At 41.6% G+C, this 22269-nt stretch overlaps 1 protein-coding gene across 3 annotated transcripts in view; it reads right to left on the reverse strand.

Annotated features, from left to right (window-relative positions):
* Positions 1 to 19554, reverse strand: part of LOC143770220 (myosin-binding protein C, fast-type-like) — a 214185-nt gene extending 194631 nt beyond the window's left edge. For all 3 annotated transcript variants that reach the window (XM_077259635.1, XM_077259634.1, XM_077259633.1), the window contains exon 1: positions 19280 to 19554. In XM_077259635.1, the coding sequence (XP_077115750.1) occupies positions 19280 to 19301 (22 nt within the window). In that variant the 5' untranslated portion in view covers positions 19302 to 19554. The remainder of the gene's footprint in view (positions 1 to 19279) is intronic.
* Positions 19555 to 22269: the final 2715 nt, after the last annotated feature.

A 22269-nucleotide genomic window follows, 5' to 3' on the forward strand; every position in this document is an offset into this window, starting at 1 on the left:
GTTGATTATGGCCCTATAAGATGCTCCATAGATAATGTGCCCCATACAATGCTGCGTAGGTTGATTATGGCCCCATAAGATGCTCCATAGAAACATTTGCCCCATAGCTGGCTGCTGCAATAAAAAAAAAAAATCACATACTCACCACTTGTCCTGAGCAGGCCCCGGGCACTTGCAATATTCACCTGTCCGCATTGCACCTCTGGGCGCTGCTGTGTCTTCCGCGCCCTCTGCAGTGACTGTTCAGGCAGAGGGCGGTGCGCATACTAATCTGATCTGAAATTCACAGGCAGTGGACGCAGAAGACACAGCGGCGCCCAGCGGTGGAACGCGGACACAGGGCCGGCTCCAGGTTTTTGAGGGCCCCGGGCGAAAGAGTCTCAGTGGGCCCCCCCCCTTTAACACAAACCACAATTCATGATGCACAGATATACTCAATAGAGGGAACTTGTCATATCCCCAAATTCTAATAGTAGGCAGATATGGGGTTAATCCACAGGTTAGGCTATGTCCCCACGATCAGGATATAGCAATGTTTTGGACACAGAGTATTTTCGCTGCATCCAAAATGCTGTGGTCTAATCATGCAGGTAAATCCGCATGTGTTCAGTGAACCATGCGGATTTACTGCATGAAATGAATGGCTTTTTTTAAAGTCCATCAAATGTCAGTAAGACGCTCCCGCCTCAAAGAAAAAAGTCCAGCAAGAATAAAATGTTGAAAAAGAGCTCAGGTAAAGTCCAGAAACTACTAATATAATTTAGGTTTGCACAACGCAAGAGAAAAGTAATGATTTCTAAGAGTTTTTTTTCTTGAAAAACAGATTGTTTTTCCTCTTGTAGGACATGTTCACACAGAGGGTTTTTGGCAGTGTTTTACTACTGGTGTTTTTTTTAAAGATTTTCTACTGCAAAAACTGAGAAAAAACACCTCAGTATGAGCCGACCTTAAGGCCCCGTCTCACATAGCGAGATCGCTAGCGAGATCGCTGCTGAGTCACAAGTTTTGTGACGCAACAGCGACCTCCATAGCGATCTCGCTATGTGTGACACGTACCAGCGATCAGGCCCCTGCTGCGAGATCGCTGGTCGTGTCAGAATGGCCTGGACCTTTTTTTGGTCGTTGAGGCCCCGCTGACATCGCTGAATCGGTGTGTGTGACACCGATCCAGCGATGTCTTCACTGGTAACCAGGGTAAACATCGGGTTACTAAGCGCAGGGCCGCGCTTAGTAACCCGATGTTTACCCTGGTTACCAAAAAAAACAAACAGTACATACTCGCCTTTCGGTGTCCCTTGCCGTCTGCTTCCTGCTCTCACTGACTCCCGGCCGTACAGTGAGAAGTGAGAGCACAGCAGTGACGTCACCGCTGCGCTCTGCTCTCGCTGTACGGCGGCTCAGTCAGAGCAGGAAACAGACGGCAAGGGACCTGGACACCGAAAGGCGAGTATGTACTGTTTGTTTTTTTTGGTAACCAGGGTAAACATCGGGTTACTAAGCGCGGCCCTGCGCTTAGTAACCCGATGTTTACCCTGGTTACCCGGGTGCTGCAGGGGGACTTCGGCATCGTTGAAGACAGTTTCAACGATGCCGAAGTCGTTCCCCTGATCGCTGGTCGCTGGGGAGAGCGGTCTGTGTGACAGCTCCCCAGCGACCACACAGCGACTTACCAACGATCACGGCCAGGTCGTATCGCTGGTCGTGATCGTTGGTAAATCGCTTAGTGAGACGGGGCCTTTAGAGTTAGTCTCCACAGAGCAGATTTCCATATGAACTACCCACAAATCTCCCCCATAATCTCCAGTGGGTAATCCACTGGTCATTCCAGTGGATTTTTTTTAACCTGTGACATGTCACCTAGTGAACAATCTTCCTGGACACAGCAGTGGTTGGCTGTACACAATGGGATGGGATATTCCACACGCAGACCCCACAGTGAGCACCACAGGGTCAGCCACAGATTTTTTTGCTTCAGATTCTAGTGCACTTACACCTCAGAGTGAACATGGCCTTAGGTAAACTAAGATGTGTCATATCTCCCATAAATCCTGTAAGACTGGGCCCGAATGTCACCTACCGGAATGTCTCATGTTGTGCCAGTGCTGCCCTTCATAAACTGTTCTAAATACATGGGTACAAATGTTAGTAATTTCTAGAAATAACTCCTCTTCTCAGGGCAATGGGAGCAGCGCCCTGAGGAATGACCCTGCCAGCAGATTCCCCCTGCTGTACCCAGGAAAGGTGGGCAGCACAGGGGCAGGGGGGACATGTGCTGTACCAGGGCAGAATGAGTGTAGCCCCTGTGCCCTCAGGGCCCGGAGTGTGGCATCAGCATAGGGCAAAAGGGCTCTCAGGCCGGCCTCCTGCACTCACAGGGGAATAAGTGCCCCCTGCAGCCAACTATTCAGGAGTAAGGTAGAAAGTTGTGCCCCCCCATACCTGCTGATATAGACGTCGCCGTCCCCATCACAGGTCTGGAAGATGCGCCTCATGATCCTCTCCTCCGCGCCGGTGCTGGAGGTGTTGCCAGCCGCCGCCATAGTGCACGGCTGGGCATCCAGACTGGCCACTGTTGGATGAGGAACATCCCGGAGCTAGCTGTGGACACAGCCACCAGTTCCCTGCCCAGCTCTCCTCTCTCCCAGGGGCTGTTCCTGTTCCTTTCCTGCTCCCCTGCCACACCATGCACTGAGTGAGCTCCCCCCGCTGAGGGGAATAGTGAGGAGGGAGAAGATAATGGCGGGTCCATAAGGTCAGGATGTGACCTGAAGAGACGGGGCCCGATGTGGGTCCCCTCTGTTCATCAGGCCCCATACCCCAGTCAGGGCAGTAATGCCCTGACGGCGGCCCTGCTAAACAGTGTGTGTGCGCAGCACTATCCCAGCACGAGTGGGCCCCCCCGTCTCGCCAGGGCCCCGGCACTTGCCCGGGTGCGCCGGGTGCTTATGACGGCCCTGCGCGGACAGGTAAATATTGCACAATATTCATCCTCCAGTCCCCATTATACTCACCTGCTCCGGCATGGTCCCTGGCAGCTTCTCACTGACAGGTGATCTTCGGCGCCCGCAGCTTCTTCCTATGTTTAGTGGTCATCCATATGCATCCATATTCATTACTTTAATGAGCGGTACCACGTGACCGCTGAACACAGGAACAAGCTGCGGGCACCAGAGAAGCAGGAACGTGCAGAGACATGCCGTGAGCAGGTGAGTATGATTTGACAGCTGCCGCTCCCCCTCCCCCGCCGACACCCTGGGACAATGACTCGAGTATAAGCCAAGAGGGGCACTTTCAGCCCAAAAAAATGGGCTGAAAATCTCCGCTTATACTCGAGTATATACGGAAAGTTGCTTTTTTCCTCTGTTTTCCTGTGTTGTTCCAATACACACAAAGTAAATAGACATGTATATAACAAATCATGTGTAACTGCAATAATTAATTTTCTGCGAGAAATGCTTTATTTTCTGGAACAATTGCAAGGGTGCCAACACTTTCAGCCATAACTGTATATCAAGAATTGATCATCATAGGTGAGTAATTTCTCATACTTGTATATAGGAAGAACAAATAATCGGTTACTGCATGCACATCTGACATTGCTATGTGTTAAAAGATGTATAATAGGTCACCAAGCAGCTGCGTGACCACTGCCAGGATGTGCAGACGTGATCTTTAACTTCTGTAGTGTTAAGTTTTCGAGCAACCATGAAATGTTATCCAAAGACAGTTAAAGGTTAAATAGACTGTAATATTTCTGTCTAGGTTAATACAAGAGAAAAGCTCTACAGCTGTTATGCAAAAAAGAGATAGATAGATAGATAGATAGATAGATAGATAGATAGATAGATAGATAGATAGATAGATAGATAGATAGATAGATAGATAGACTCATCTGCCTCTTTTGCCTCCTGGACTGATCGTTCTTTCTCAAAATTCTCAATCTCAGTCCTGAGTACATACAGATTTTCCTATTTCTGAAATTCAAATTTTAGGATTATCTCAAGAATGATCAGGATGCACCAGAGGGTCTGAAAGCAAATGCAATGTTTTAGATTTCTATTTTTTAGACGGTGTAAATTTCTGCAAATCAGATTTTGCTTTGGCATTATTGAACTCCCGGAAGTACTAAGAAGGACTGTAGAAAGCGGGGACCCTCAACTCCTGTAGATTCAATTATGTACATTTATATTGATTGGATTAAGCTGGGTTGTTTCACCTTTTAGTGTAACGAGAATGTCACATGTTACTCTTTGCCACATGGGGTTTTTTGCCTTCCTCTGGATCAACATGTTAGGGCAGGTTAGGTTAGGCTATGGGTTGAACTAGATGGACTTAAAGTCTTCCTTCAACCTTAATAACTATGTTACTATGTTACTATGTTACATCCCCCTGGAAGACCTGGAGTTAGACGGTCAGGTCGGGAATGAATCACAGGTCTTTTATTTTTTAGAGATGTGTGATTTCTGTCCCATATTAGCTGGATTTAGTTTCCTCAGGTGTTGATGAGGTTAATGACCCTTTCTATGCTGGTTATAAACAAGCATCTCTATAGCAGCTGCTTCTGATCTGGTCAGTGCCTCTTCCTATTAAAACTGGTCAGACCTTCTTGTACCTGTCGAGCAAGAGTCATCTTCATGTGCTGTGTGCTAGAGCTAAGTGGTTGGAGTAGAACTGTTGTAGTAGTGCTGTAGTATATGGGTCTTTATCTCCTGGTCCCATTTAGTTTATTCCTCCCTGTCCCTATCCTCCTCCCTGTTGTTGGTTAGTGCTTTTGTATAATAGAGGTTTTCTGCTATCCCTGTTTGGCCTTTGTGTCTTGTTTACCTTACATGTCTGTCCCATGGGGTGGGGGAGGGGACAGATCAGAGTTTAGCAGGAGCATAGTAAGGTCAGAAACTCGGGCCTCTCTACCATCAAGAGTACACCCGGGACAGGGATAGTTATGGTCTCGGTTCCAGGGAAGTTTGAGGTCCTCCTTCCTTACCGAAGAGCGTCACAGCATGACAATTGGAAAGACAATTCTGTTTTTTTTATTACTGTTGGGAGGGAGGAGTTTCTGGAAAAATATAACTTTCTGTCTCACTGTCTCTTCCTTTTTTTTCCTACCAGAAGAATTGGCAGAAAAATTTAACCTGAGAGTAGAAACTAGAAAAAAGGATCAGCTCTCCAGATTTGATGCAGGGAAACACGTAGAAATGTTTTATACAAACTCAGGATTCCATTACCTTTAGCACAGTATAACAATGTTTGTACAAAATCCTTCTTCAGGCTCAAAGCAGAGATGATTTATTCGCAACATAGGGCAGAACCTCTTCACAGGAGCCAAAATGCCACCTTTACTGAAGTTGTAAAATATTTCATGAGTTTTCTTGCATCTAGTCTTGAGTGCAGTTTCTTTATTTTAGTTTCGACAGTCCTCCAGCAGTGGGTCTTACCCATTAGTGGGCCATACCCTTTAGTCAAATGTGTCCACAAGATATGGTGCGGTTGACTATGTTTGGGGACTTTTTATTTTACTTCAATGCATGTATTGGGCGCTAATAATCATTTTTGGATTTATTTAAAACCTTGCACCGTCTGGCTTTTTTAACCAAATCTTTGTTTCCTTTGCACATTGAACTGTGATGTGGCCTGTGGTCATAAATCAGCTCAACAAAAGACAGGTAAAAGAGTTAGAAACTTTCCCATGGATTATTAAAATTGAGTAAAACCCAATTACAAAAATAATTTTTGGACAAAAAATGCATGCAATTAAGGATGAAAAAAATTATCCCCAAACGTTGACAACCGGTAGATAGATGAGAAGGAAAATGATTACTTTCTGAAAGTACTGTGTATGCAACTTACATAAAGCTAAACAACATCTAAACTGTGAGTATTATATTCACAGATTTAATCCAGAGGTATTCGATTGTAAGTACCAACTTTACAACTCTTTTGTCTCTACAGCCTACATAATAAGTAAAGCACATTTAGAAAATTTAGCACTTGGGAGATAATCTTCAATAATATCCATCAGTAACGACCAAACACAACTGGGAATCTTGAGTCTCCTGTGTGTAACTGATATTTGATATGATGCCACACAAACAGCTACGCGGATCTATTCCAGCTGTACTATAATAACTGCCTACATAACGCTTTGTGATCCATTAGCGTTCTATATAAAGGACACTCACCTCGACTATCACATAGCGCTGTTAACCCATTACTTGCCAAATTAAAATTTTTACAAGTACAGATTTTTCAGAAAAGGGTGTCCCAATATTCAATTAAAAATGGCAATGACATGATTTCCTATTTTGAAAACATTCATTTTACAAACACAACACAAAAAATTGGACCTAATTATAAATTATAAAATCTTAGTTGCTAGAAGCTAAAGATGAGGAGTCCCAAAAAAAGGACATTGGTAGATAATGGGTTAAATGTATCCACGGCGTGTGTGATCTGACATTTAACATGAAAGCAGAGCAAAAAATAATTAGCTACATTTATTAATACTGGTATAATCTTTATTTCGTTGGAATAAAATTAGGCAAATTTATAAAGAAAACTTCACAAAAATTTGAAATATGTAACCTAAGGCAGCTACAAAATGGAAAATGCTTCCAAATATTTCTAACAGCTTGTATTTTTCAGCTTAAAAGAGTTGTTTGGGTCTTTGATATTGATGGCATTACCATAAGGCCCCTGCAGACGACCGTATTTTTGGGCCAAGTGCATTTCGACAAAACATCGGATGACACTCGGACAAATATAATTCTGTGGGGCCGTGTACACATCCAATTTGCATCCAATATTCAGATTGCACTCGGCCATGCAAGTCAATAAGTCTGTGAAAAAAAACGGGCTGCACTTGGATGTCATCTGAGTACACTCTGATTTTTATTGACTGACTAAATGGACATGGAGACTTTTCCATCCTCTCGTCATCCGAGAAAATCGGAGCACACTATGCTCAAACTGATCGGAGTGCGCTTAGCGTAATCGACCTGATTCTCTCGAATAAGAGAAAATACAGCGGTGTGACCCTAGCTACAGGGTAGGTAATCAATATCTGATCGATGAGGGTATGACATCCAGTGCCCCTGCTGATCAGCTTTCCCCAATGTCGGGAGTGGCCGTAAGTTCTCAGTGCAGAGCTGCACAGCGCTATCTACTAAATAGTGGTCGTGGCCAGGTACTGCACATGTGCTTCCCCACTGATAGGAATAGGGTGAAGAGAGGATGTGCAGTACCCAGTCACAGTCACTATACAGTTCATGTACCAGTGCTGTGTAGGTCCGCAACTAAGCAGTTCCGGTTGCCACCAGGAAAGGCAGTTCGGCTTTTGGCACACCCCCACTGATTAGATATTGATGACCTATCCTAAAGCTATGCTATAAATGTAAAAGCCCTGATGTTTAATAAACATAGAGACCTCACCCTCTCCAAAATGACTGCTCCTCGTTTTTTCAAATTTCAGTAAGCATGATGTAAACAGAGAGGTGTTTGCACAATTTTTTGCACGTGAAAAAATTTGCAGTAATTTTCGCACAATTTGCACAAAAAGAAAATAGCTCACATCCATTGATAGATTCTACACAATGTCATCTTAGGGGGCTGTATGTGATTAGGAAGAAGGGTCTGCTCCAGAAACAGCGCCTATACACATTAGACTAATGTTAGTTGGAACCGCCAATATTAGCTTGATCGGCCGACATTCTAAAGTGTATGGGGACTTCCCGATTGTCCCCAACAGATGATGTCGGGGGAGATAAGGATCCAGCATGACCGATTTTGGACTCCTGATCCTCTTGTTGTCCCTGAGATACGACACTACCAGAGGAATCTGACTGAGGCTCTCTCATAGAAGTAGGCGCTCCTGTGTATGGAGGATTTGGGATTGATAATGGTCAACCAAACGATCATCTGAACCATCATTTGGTCAACAGCTATCTATTGCGTATGGCATCCCTTAGGCCGGGGTCACACTAGACCGTAATACGGACGAGTGCTATGCGATAAAAAATCGCATAGCACTCGGCCCAATGTTAATCTATGGTTCAGCTCCCATCATCCGATATTTTCTCCACCGTATTTCGGATCCAAGGGAACTCGCAGCAGGCTGCGATTGTCAGCGTATCTCGGCCGAGACTCGCCAATGCAAGTCTATGGGTGCGAGAAAAAATCGGATTACACACGGACCATGCGTGTGCATTGCGAGAAATACACAGCGGTGTTCTATAGAAAAGCCGGTAATTCAATTGCCGGCTTTGCATTTCTCCTTCACAAACCCGACAGGATATGAGACATGGTTTACATACAGTAAACCATCTCATATCCCCTTTTTTTTTTGCATATTCCACACTACTAATGTTAGTAGTGTGTATGTGCAAAATTTGGCCGCTGTAGCTGCTAAAATAAAGGGTTAAATGGCGGAAAAAATTGGCGTGGGCTCCCGCGCAATTTTCTCCGCCAGAATGGTAAAGCCAGTGACTGAGGGCAGATATTAATAGCCAGGAGAGGGTCCACGGTTATTGGCCCCGCCGTGGCTAAAAACATCTGCCCCCAGCCACCCCAGAAAAGGCACATCTGGAAGATGCGCCTATTCTGGCACTTGGCCACTCTCTTCCCACTCCCTGTAGCGGTGGGCTATGGGGTAATGAAGGGTTAATGTCACCTTGCTATTGTAAGGTGACATTAAGCCAGATTAATAATGGAGAGGCGTCAATTATGTCACCTATCCATTATTAATCCAATTGTTTGAAAGGGTTAAAAAACACACACACACACATGATTTAAAAGTATTTTAATGAAATAAACACAGCGGTTGTTTTAATAATTTATTGTTCTCTCAATCCATTTTCAGACCCTCGCTTGGCAAAACAATAAGCACACAATATACATACCCTCTCTGATGTCCTATCACGTCCCACGAGGTAATCCATCTGGAGGGGTTAACTAATATTACAGGCACGAGCTGCGATAAACCACTCGCTCGTGCCTGTAATCCCCGGGTGCTGAAAGGAAAGCAGTGATCTGTACTTACACTGAGTCGCGGTGATGCGCCCCTGCTGGATGTTCTCATGAACTGCAGCCTGGGAACTTTTTCCCACGCTCCAGGTCATATGAGGACATCCACCAGGGGGCGCATCACCGCGACTGAAGGAAATGTAGGTCAATGACCTATAGTTACCTTCAGTCGCGGTGATGCGCCCCCTGGTGGATGTCCTCATATGACCTGGAGCGTGGGAAAAAGTTCCCAGGCTGCAGTTCATGAGAGCATCCAGCAGGGGCGCATCACCGCGACTGAATGTAAGTATAGATCACTGGCTTTCCTTTCAGCACCCGGGGATTACAGGTACGAGCGAGTGGATTATCGCAGCTCGTGCCTGTAATATTAGTTAACCCCTCCAGATGGATTACCTCGTGGGACATGATCGGACATCAGAGAGGGTATGTATATTGTGCGTTTATTATTTTGCCAAGCGAGGGTCTGAAAATGGAATGAGAGAGCAATAAATTATTAAAACAACTGCTGTGTTTATTTCATTAAAATACTTTTAAATCATGTGTGTGTGTGTTTTTTAACCCTTTCAAACAATTGGATTAATAATGGATAGGTGACATAATTGACGCCTCTCCATTATTAATCTGGCTTAATGTCACCTTACAATAGCAAGGTGGCATTAACCCTTCATTACCCCATATCCCACCGCTACAGGGAGTGGGAAGAGAGAGGCCAAGTGCCAGAATAGGCGCATCTTCCAGATGTGCCTTTTCTGGGGTGGCTGGGGGCAGATGTTTGTAGCCACGGGGGGGCCAATAACCATGGACCCTCTCCTGGCTATTAATATCTGCCCTCAGTCACTGGCTTTACCACTCTGGCGGAGAAAATTGCGCGGGAGCCCACGCCAATTTTTTCCGCCATTTAACCCTTTATTTTAGCAGCTACAGCGGCCAAATTTTGCACATACACACTACTAACATTAGTAGTGTGGAATATGCAAAAAAAAAGGGGATATGAGATGGTTTACTGTATGTAAACCATGTCTCATATCCTGTCGGGTTTGTGAAGGAGAAATGCAAAGCCGGCAATTGAATTACCGGCTTTTCACAGATATCGCGCTGAATGAAATATAAATACAGAATAAATATATATGTGTCTCAATGACATATATATATATATATATATATATATATATATATATATATATATATATATATATATATATACTGTATATATGTTTTCCCGAACATTTGAGCACATAAATCCATTAGATGTCGGTTTTGCAAGCTTGCGAGAAAATCTCGGCATACGGATGTCACACGGATGTCACACGGATCATTTGATGCGAGGAAATCGCATCCTCGCACTGCACACGGATCACTGTTTTTGAAACATTCGTGCGATTCTCGGCCGTGAAAAACGGACCGTTTTTTTATACGTTAAGTGTGTCCCCGGCCTTAGACATATATACTGATGCATTGCAGAAATAATCAGTATTAATCAACATCTGCCAGAATTTTCATGTGCATGTTTTCCATTGGTGAATCTATATGAATATATTAGGGAATGTTGTAACTCACATGCATTTTGCCCTATCCAATTTGTGAGCTATGCATCTTACTGTCCAATAAAAATATTGGAAAAATCACATTGTTTAATTTTTACGTGGAGTCTTTATAAAGAAAAATGATGACATGCAGCATCAGTCCAATATGTCTATACTAAAACCATATGTCCATCAGTATTGTGCTACTATGTTTGTTTTTATCCTTGTTGACCATGAGGTCTACTATGGATACAAGTTACAGACGATCAGATAACTACTACCGTAGTTGATGCTTTGACCATCTGTAGTATTGGAAGGCACCTTCTCTCCTCCCATTTAGAAATTTCATTACTAGAGGAAGGAATGAGTTGATGGCAACTGTTGACCCATAACCTAAGCTCATGTGCACTCTGAGTCTGTCTCAGATGAGTTTTTGGAATAGAAACCGTGTGAAACCTGAACATAAACTCTCCTTAACCTCCTTAGAATCTCAAAACTTCTCAAACGCTTGGAGGTTCTGCTCATTTTCTGTGCCGAAAAATCTTCAAAAAGACTCTTCGTGCACATAGAAACTGAGCCGAATATCCTATTTTTGGAGGAGTTTTGAGACTATAGCAGAGGGTTTGGACTATGTGCCCACCTAGTGTCCAGAGCTGAACTCCAAACACAGACTTCTCCTTGAAGTTCATTTTACAGTTCGGGAGTTCAGGGAGGAACTTCCAAGAGTCTGCTCATCCCCACCCACAACATCTTTTTCAGGTGGATTCTGCCTGAAAAATGTAAAAAAAAAATGTTCAGAAGGATGAACATAATCATCTCTATGGAAAAACAACTTGTGGTATGACTATCTGGATTAAAAGGATAATCATTCAAAGTTTGAAAATTGCTAATTTTATAGAACTTTTTGTCAAATTTCTGATATTTTTATAAATAAACACAAAGCATATCAATCTAAATTTACCATTATCATAAAGTATAATGTGTCATGAAAAAATTATTTCAAAGTCTCTGGGATATGTTGAATCATTCCAGAGTTATTGCCCCATAAAAAGATACTGGTCAGATTAAAAAAAAAAAATTGGCCTGGTCACTAAGGGGTTAAACTTCTTTGCACCATTTTCGGTTTCTTAAAACTCCAAGTGGTTACAAGAAGTGACTTGTTTGGAAGAAATCTCAACTTTACAATACAAGTTAATGGGAAGGCCAAACTTTTTTGGAGCATTTTGTCATCATTTTTGCTTGAAGAAATGTTAGTAATTTTTTCATTATTCAATAGAGTCTAAAAACCCACTGGAAAAAAACAATAGAAAAAACTTTACAAAAACTATAGGAAAAAAACTCCAAAAAATGAAGGCTGGAAAAAAAAAACACTTTATAAAAATGCTCTAGAAAGACCAAAAAAATCAATACAAAAAAAACCGCTTCAATAAAAAATAAATCTCCAGAGTTTTCGAAAGAGTTTTCTACTTGAAAAACTCATTGGGTTTGCTTGAGTGTAAAGACAAAAACTCTTATAAAAACTCCTTTTTCAGTTCTATGTGAAATCCACTTTTCTGTTCATATGAGGTTTTTTTTTAGCTTTTCTTTTCCTAAAAATATTAGAAAAAATGCCTCTTGGAAAAGAAGAATGTGCATGTCCCTTCTTTAAGGAACTTTTCCAAATAAGACACTGTCCAATTAAAAACTGCAAAGAACTCTTCGAGAAAAAAATAACCCATCCAGAAATCTTTCAAATCTTTTCAAAACTTCCGGATATGAAAAACTCATCGAAAAACTCCCCCAAAAAAGAGTGTTTTCTGCTTGAATAACTTGTGATTTTTGACCAAAAAAATCCGTAAACGCACACCCTACTTGTATCTCCTACAGCTTATTATACAGTCCAGATCTAGTAGTAGATGGAAGTGAGTTCAGGATAGATTTCTCTTGTATCAGTAATTCGATTGAGTATAATTGTACAGTACAGGATATTTCTGTCCTCAGCTAGTTAGTCCTGTGTGAAGTCATATAACGGCTATTACTTACATGGTTGGTGGCATATATCTGTCCAGCTTCTGAGGGCCGTGTATTAGTAACCCCATATGTCATGACTACAACACATTCTCGGTGTACGTGCTTAATGAGCATTACTCCTCATTGGCATTCAATAACTTGTTAATGTTGAGTCCATTAACACATATCAATAACCGTATCGAACATAAATAATATTTCTGGCAGATAACTGAAGCTCTTCTGGAGACTCACATAATAAATCCTAGCTCAGACCTGAAAATTCACATCGGATTTCACTTACACCCAATATCCATATTTCTCCCTCTTCTTCTGCTGTGATGAGAGGGTTACTGCAAGATGAGACCTGGAGTACTGATTGATGGGATCCCCGTACTCTAGATCTATTTTGCTCTCCCCTTAACATGGAGGTTACACTTTGGTTACATTTACAGGCTTGGACTGGCCAACAGCAGATCAGAAAAATCCTCCGGTGGGCCACCATCGTCTTATATGAGCAGTATTTGGCACAATATACTTGAATCACTATGTACAGACAGAGGCGGCATATTATTCATTTAACAATCTACCCAGTTCATTGTTATATAATTTTGTGAATGAGGAGAAAGTCACATTTGCATTTAGCTAAAAAATGGGGCCCTGGAGATGGTTACTGATGAGCCCTTAGCACCTAAGTCTGACACTGGTTACAAATAAAAATATTTCCCCGGTTCTCCAGGGTCAAAAAGTGAAAACTATTTTTTTTCAAAGCAAAAAGTTGTTTTTTTTCTTTTTTTTAAATTCTAGGCAAGGCCCATCTTATCATGAATCTTGCCTAAATTTTGTTCACATATGTATTAAAAAAAATCAGTCAGTAAGATCACGCCTTTGAAAGCTAAATCCATGAATAACTTTACATATTTTATCCATTGCTACATTCCAGAGAGATCAGTGTTTTAATTCATGTGCAAATGAGACATTAAGTGCTCTGGGAGGTGAAAGAGCACTTTCAACCCTCTGCCTCCCAAGGTTGTTTTCCTGTCCAGCACTGACCTCTTTGGCTTGATTCATAGCTCATTATCTGAATTAATTGCCTAGTGCCTAATGTCATATAGGTCGTGAGCTATCAATCAAGCTAATGAGACTGGTGCTCAGAATAATATCCAGAGTAACCCCCATGGTAACAGATAATAATGCCCATTGTAACCCTCTAAGTCAGTAACAATAATGCTTAAAGGGGTTGTCAGGGACTTTAACATTGATAGCCTATCCTTAGGATAGGTCATCAATGTTTGGTTGGTTGGGGTGTGACACTCAGCACCCCCGACGATCAACTCTTTCCGGTATCGACGGCTGGAACTGCTCAATTACCGCGCTGCACACCACAGTCCCGTTTTCTGTATAGTGGCCACAGCCATGTACTGCACATCCACCACCTAAGGGGCAGGTGTGCAGTGCCTGGTCGTGACCACCATTTCGTTGACAGAGCTGTGCTGTGCAGTTACGGCCACCGCTAACACAGGGAACAGCTGATTGGCGGCAGTGCTGTGTGTCGCACCCCTGCCGTTAGGACATGTGATGTCCAGGGTGTCCCCTTAATCGATATCTAAAATGCTTACAATAATTACGCCCAGACTCCCGTAATGGATAGTACTGCACAGGGTACTCCTTAGTGACTGACAATTCATTATTGTGTCAGGTTCTACAATATGTACCTGCAAATTATAGCATCACAATATCTAGTATGTATAGTCAGTAATTTATTCATTACAGACTCCGTCACTCAATGCTGATGGCCAACTGACAGCTTTACTGTCAATCATCAAAGATAACAGTATCCAACGTCCTTCCAGGAGAATGTCTTTCTTCTTCCTGCCATAATTATTGCAACCGGAGAACCCTCAGATATGTTCTGAGACAATTGTCGTTACAAAATGGGTAGTTGTCCTGTTCATGTGATGGAAAGAATTTACCAAATATTATCTAATGTTGATGTTATGTGATCATTGAGCAGATGATTAACATTTACACCATACCCCGTCTTTCGACACATATATTAAAGTATAGCATCCTATTTATATCATACGTGCAATTTACATGTCTACCCTTTCCTACATTCTATCTTTGCAGATTGGAAATTCCAGTCTTACAAAGGGGTTTTCCTGTTAGTTTTATAGAGGACTTTCACTACAAACAAATAATGGGGTCATTGGAACCAAAAAGTAGAAATATTGGTTTCATCTATGATGACAGTCATGGATATTGACTAGAAGATCGTGAAAAAAAGTAACGGCCTTCGGCTCGATCTCGAGCCATCGCGACTTGATGAATGAACGATCAGTAGGAAGATTGAGCTAATACAAGCCTAGATAGGTCCACCAGGGTCTTCTCTGCCATTATCTTGATAGTATCAAGCCATCAGGTAGCTGGTCTTCCTCTTCGTCTTGTTGCTTCTAGTCTTCTGACCATGATGTCCTTCTGCAGTTAATGCTGTCTTCGTATGATGTGTCTAAAGTAGGCAAGTCATACCTTGGTGATTCTTGCTTTGCGTGACATGTCTGGCTTGATTTGTTCCAAAATTGATCTGTTTTTTCTTCTTACCATCCATGACATTGATAATATCCTTCTCCAGCACCACATTTCGAAGATGTTGATTCTTCTTCTCTTTTTTTTTCTTTATCGCTAGGTTTCCCATCCATATGTTACCACAGAAAAGACCAGACTATATACAAATCATGTCTCATTAAGAGGTTGTTCTGGGTTAAAAAAATAATAATAATTACTTGAAAAAAGGTGCTTCATCTTTACATGGGTTTTTTAACGGGAATTGGAGGTTATCTTCATTCCTTATCCCAGACACAATCTATGGACAGCTATTTTTGCTAACCCTTGATGCCCACTTTGGACAATTCTTGCTAATTCTATATGGGTATGTACTGAAAACTCCTGGAAAACATGGAGACTTTCAGAAATTCCAGAAGAGTTGTCAAATCTTTTAGTCATCTCTTGAAACCTTCTGAAACCTGGCAAGTCTAAGACTTGATAGAGCTAGATATAGCTGATGTTTTTAAAGGGGTGAAACTACTGGTAGTACATTGTGTCTCCTGCACTTCTGCAGAAGAAAAGTTCACCAAGATGACTGTGTATAAGACATGTCTTAGATCAGGGGGCGTAACTACAACAGGTGCAGGGGTTGCAATCGCACCAAGGCCCTGGAGCCTAGGGGGCCCTAAAAGTGCCTTTGGCCGATAGAAAAAGACTATTGTTATTAAAGATTTAAAATATTTGGGGGCCCTGTTGGAGCTTTCGCATAGGGGCCTATGAGTTTCAAGTTACGCCACTGTCTTAGATGCTGCATGCTGGAGAGGCGACAAGAAGCCCATCTGCTTTGGCCACTGTGCAGATCCACAGCAATCCTGAAAATGGGACAGATGTTGACAAGCACTTTGATTAGAAGGGACACTGCAGACCCACTTTTTTAGAATTAATAGGTGTTCTAACAGTAATGGTTACCCAACGATTAGCAAGTAATCACCTATTTTGTAGAACGGTGAAAACTTTCTAACTTGGTAAAATTCCTTTAGTGACCTCAACATTCTGCCATATCAATACTGAGGTCGTACAAATAATTCAGAATGTTTAAGAAATCTGTCAAAAATCCTTACAGTCATAAACTTCTTAAAGTGAGCAGTAATGTATCAAATATTCTGTCCTGACTCCTGAGAACCGCTTCCTACCTTAAGACATTCGTGGCTCTTCTTTTGATTAGCTGGCCTGGCAGAACATCCCTTGTGCATCAAGCCCCAACAAGGAGGTCACACCAGGGCAAGGAATCAAAGGAAGAACTGTGAATTCCAGCAAGTAAGAGGCTGCACTCCTGATCCCATCCTAAGACGTGGCCAATGGAATAAGTCGGGCAAATGCACTTGCACCAACTCTAGTAGGTACCTTTTTTACTAGAAAATGGTGCAAAAAGTGGAACAAATCTGGTATTAGCAAGCATGGATCCCTAGATAGTCCAAATGTATTAGTATTAATTTATTCAGTTAATTTCCCACTGATGATCTATATAGGGGCCACAGACTACTGACGTCACAGGTTCTGTGAACTCCAACTTTATCCATTAATATTCGTCACCTATCCATAAAAAAAGATGATAATTGATAGATTTTTGATGATCTGACCTTTCAGACCCCCATTACTACTACTTCTTATCAAGTCCTGCAAACATCCTGATAGTAACTGAGATTAATGTTTCTTTATCACGAGTCACCTGTCACATAGCCATCTCTATTGCTCTGACCATTACATCATTAGTAATGCTGTCAGATGTCCAGCAATCCTAGCTCCTAGGAGATGTGGAGTCTAACATTACAGCCACATGTGAGCCAGGGTCTGCTCCAGAGAGTAGACAACCCGTTGCTAATAATACAATACATTGCAGCACGCAGTGAACTATGTGGCACCTTTAGGTCTTCGAATACCGTAACACACTACGTGCACACTGCTACTACATGCCATGTTACATGTAAAAAAAAAAGAATGTTTGGTCACATTAGAACTTGGAGACCCGTTCTGGAAAATCATCACATCAGACCAAAATGCCAAACATGGCAATGACTACATTTCTGGTGCTTAGCACCCATCAATCACACGCAGATATTAATACTCTATGGATGTCTGATGTCGGATTATATATTAAACACAACTGTCGTTAGCGTACCACATACTCATTGATACATGCTTTCTGTAGACAAAATGTGCCCTAGCCCAGTCTATAGTTTTTGTAACTCTACGGCCTCTGGATTGATCATTAATAAAAGTTTAAAAAAAGTTTTTAAAAAGTTTTTAAAAAGTTTCACTTTTTTAATGATATAACTTGCAGGCGTGTAGGAAATCACAGACCTCAGTAAATCAGCTGCAAACTGACACATTTCACATGATGTACAAAGGACTTACAATGGTGAACCAGAAAAAGGTCAAGTGTCCTGTTCCCAACGTTTATCGTTTTTATTATTTCTTTTATTTTATAATTTATTTTTTAACATTAGTGCTTGAAGAATTCATTTCTCAAGTTTGCAATTCACATGATTCAGAAGGCAATCTTATAAATTTTAGAATTTTTTATTTAGAAAAAAGGGATTTTCACTATAGTATACAAATTCTTAAATCAGTGGTCAAAAATATAGCAACGTTTTTCAAACCTTCCTTAAATAACTGATAAATAAATATCCTCTATCTGAGAGATATACATTGGTGAAGAATAATCAACGTTGCATTAATTTAACAAAAAGCAAAGTTGGTACAAATTGTGGCAAATTTATCTTACTCACATGATGTCCATACAATGATAGGAATAAACTGTGGCACTCACCCACCAATTTTATAAAAAATGTATGGTTCTTTATTCATACGCTGGGCAGAAGATACAGAGACGATCATTTCACACTAATTTGCATGAACCTACTTGAAGCGCTAGTTAGAAAAGGCAACTTTCTCTGAAACTCCTGTCTGACATATGAATTAAAGACCGTTTTAAAGTTGTTGGGTGAGTGCCACAGCTTATTCCTACCATTGTATGAATTTATTGAAGAATTGTTTGCCATTTGAGTACCAACCATTGTCTTATAAACAGCTGCCTGCTCCTTTTTCTGGAAGCTTTGAGAAAAAAGATGTGCCAACCAGTTTGGTGCATAGCACACTCTCCACCTTCTCGGCGTGATTTGGGATATTATATATATACTGGGTATATATGTATATACACATATATTCTCATAATGCCACATATTGCCATGTACACTCTATACGTGAAAATTACATACACATATATATGTATAAAAATAAACAACTAAGAAGACACATATTTACTTTTTCATCGACTACTTATATTAATGCCATACATTATAAACAACATACAAGTTATATGTAAAAATTCTATATTGATATATAAGGGTATTATATATATATAATTTGTATGTATATAATGTATGCCATTATTAGAATAAGTAATCGATGAAAAAGTAAATATGTGTCTTTATAGTTGTTTACTTATAAACAGAAATGTATTTACTATGATGAGTTAATTTGTAAATATAAGTATCCAAATGTATCCAGGTTATTTGCCGTTTGTTGAAAATCTATACAGTCTTCCTTCCACCTGTCATCTATAAAGCCTTTTAATGAGGCAAAATAGGGAAAAAAAATATCCTGAGCACAAATGGACTTCATCTACTCTATTATGTTTCTATGAAACCAGCAGCAGAATATAAAACGCTGATCCAGGAAATGATCTGTAACATTAGGTGTGCTGGGGCACAGGGTTGCCAGCTTTTTTTTTTTTTTTTGTGGACAGATAATATTTTTTTACACACACATTGTGAAAGCGTAGTAACAAATCATTATGGTTATCGGTGATCCATGTCTCCAGCACATATGTCTGATATGAAGCTTCATTCATTCTAAACTGTAATATAATGATAAGTAAAGTCAGAATAATCTGTATAAGTTTAGAAAAAAATCACATTTTTTATGCCCTATTTTTACGGGCTGTCCTGGAATTTCAGGACGGTTGGCAACCCTGTGGAGCAATCTTACGCAAGACATGGCCCTAACTACTAAATTGCATTTTGCCTGTCTTCCACTTTGCAGTAAATCAAACTGTTAGGATGCAGATATTTATTTACAGCATCCTGAAATGTAATTCTTCCGCTCCTCCAGTGAGACATGAATGCATGCAGATGAGACTGTCCTACCAGGTTTTGCCGGTTCAGGCATGGTTGTGTCGTGCTCTTCTTGGGTCCAGGCACAAAACTCCCTCTTGAGTCTTCTTCTCCTTGTCTCTTTAAAGACAGTGCCTGCTCTTCTCTGAGACCTTGATAAATGTCACCTGACCCTTGAAACTACTTGCCAAATTCCTAAGTCGTTCCATAAACTTCCCTAAAACGTGATTGGATGGTGGGGAATTATATCCTAGCCTTAATAGTATCAAGCAGAAGAAGGGATGGGATGTGACCCTGTTGGTGAAAAGGCTCACTATAAGATAGAGGGATCAGCTGCTGCTATAAGTACACCCAGTGGAGGGGAGTTAGGGGGGGATGCACATTTCAGTGATGACCCCTCTCCAAAATAGACATAGGTACGATTCTCCCATCCTCTACCTAACCCATCCATGCTACCGATTCTGGAAAAACTCATCCCCATGCAACAAATTAAAGTTGATAATAAACACTTAGAAGAACAATAGACATTCCGTTCTATATTTGGACCTCCAAGAAAGAAGAAAGTGTTCCAAGAATATGGAAATAACTCGGATGCTCAGATTGAAGAGTGCTTTGACTTTGGCGCTTTGTTTGGTAACTTTTAGAGATATTTACTTTGTATCTTTGGCTTAGTTTTCTCTTTCGTTTTCACATGTTTTAATATACTTCTAGGGTTTCTCTCCTCTTTTAAAACGATCCAATTGTTCTGTTCTCGAGCTCCATCCGGGAAAAAGACAGCGAGTCCAACGTGGGATTCAAGGACAGTTCACGTCTAGCTCGTAAAGATAGACTGTCTATTCTGGATCATAAAAGGTGGTCCCAAGCAGGGGACCCCCTGTGTGATATTTATGTGCCCTAATACGTAATATAGACAGTGACTGACACACTTGGAGCTCCATATTTTCAGTCCGAGTGCGATGAGACAAAACATTGGATCACACTCAGACCAATGTTATTCTATTGGCCCATGCACATTTCTGATTTTTTTTTAGCCGGACAGGGAAATAATTTCAGCATATTGACATCTGATATTCTAAACACACTCACATGGAAAACATCAGACTGCACTCGGATGGCATCTGAGTGCAGTCCAATTTTCAATGACTGACAAAAGGGAGATTTTTTGCCATCTTCTCCACATCCGATTAAATCAAATCACATTGTGATCAACTCTAATCCAACTCTGATCAGAATAAGAATAGCATAACTCAACCTAAATCTCTTGGATTAAAGGAAATACACTTGATAATCTAATTTTTCTTCATGGAAGATTCATATTCTGTACTTTGTAATCAGTCTGTCTTCCCAGTAATAAAATCAGTTCTGTATGGTGATCATTTATCTGTGGATGTTGTGATTGGTTTGTGTTTATAAACAGGAGCCAATCGCAAGTGAAAGATTTGCAGGAGAGGCGGTGTCAGCAACAGCCTGAACCAATGATAAACCAGGAAGCAGATTCCAGTGCTACCCACGACTCCCTGTAGGCAATGCAGTTTAGATGTAGTCACAGCTAACAGCTCTGTCCTGTTGGAGCTGAGCTAAAACGTATCTCTCGATTTTACATCCATTTTGATATCCTACACTATGCATTTGCTTATTGCTCAGTTTGCTATGTGTAACCGTACAAGTGTTGAGCGATACCGTCCGATACTTGAAAGTATCGGTATCGGATAGTATCGGCCGATACCCGAAAAGTATCGGATATCGCCGATACCGATACCCGATACCAATACAAGTCAATGGGACACCAAGTATCGGAAGGTATCCTGATGGTTCCCAGGGTCTGAAGGAGAGGAAACTCTCCTTCAGACCCTGGGATCCATATTACTGTGTAAAATAAAGAATTAAAATAAAAAATAATGATATACTCACCTCTCCGGAGGCCCCTGGACATCACCGCTGGTAACCGGCAGCCTTCTTTGCTAAAAATGAACGAGTTTATGGCCTTCCATGATGTCACGGCTTCTGATTGGTCGCGTGCCGCTCATGTGACCGCCACGCGACCAATCACAAGCCGCGACATCATTCTCAGGTCCTAAATTCCTAGAATGAGGAGTTTAGGGCCTGAGAATGACGTCACGGCTTGTGATTGGTCACGTGGCGGTCACATGAGCGGCACGCGACCAATCAGAAGCTGTGACGTCATGGAAGGCCCTAAACGCGCTCATTTTAAGCAAAGAAGGCTGCCGGTTACCAGCGGTGATGTCCAGGGGCCTCCGGAGAGGTGAGTATATCAATATTTTTTTTTTTAATTCTTTATTTTACACAGTAATATGGATCCGATACCGATTCCCGATACCACAAAAGTATCGGATCTTGGTATCGGAATTCTGATACCGCAAGTATTGGCCGATACCCGATACTTGCGGTATCGGAATGCTCAACACTACGTACAACCCTTTAAATCACATTGAGACCTTATGGCCCTTTTCCCCTTTATACAGTATACTTACATCCAGTGGTGCCCACTCCTTCAGTATTCTTACATCAGTCACTGCCACTAACTGGCAGCATCATCCAATAGCTAGTGTTAAATCCAACAATGGCGCATGAGGTTCATGGACCCACTGTGCCTAAGCGGCTACCTAGCTGTCAGGTACTGTGGCACCCCAGGAGTTCGGGTACCACAGTGGTGCTGTCTTCCTCATGGGGAGGAGTGTTATGATCCCTAGTGGCTGAGGATCACAAATAGATCAGCAAGTGATTAAACTAAGGACGAGCTCTAGGGAGATGGTAACTGGACTGATCGCAAATCTGAACCTATCCAAAACAACTAGAGGTAGCCGGTGAACGTGCCTAAAAAATTCCTAGACGTCTCGAGCCAGCCTGAGGAAGTAGCTACCCCTAAAGAGAAAGAAAGACCTCGCTTGCCTCCAGAGAAATAATCCCCAAAGATATAGAAGCCCCCAACAAATATTAACGGTGAAGTAAGAAGAAGGCACATACATAGGGATGAAATCAGATTCAGCAAAAGAGGCCCATTA

This window comes from Ranitomeya variabilis, chromosome 4 (assembly GCF_051348905.1).
Source record: "Ranitomeya variabilis isolate aRanVar5 chromosome 4, aRanVar5.hap1, whole genome shotgun sequence".
NCBI lineage: Eukaryota > Metazoa > Chordata > Amphibia > Anura > Dendrobatidae > Ranitomeya > Ranitomeya variabilis.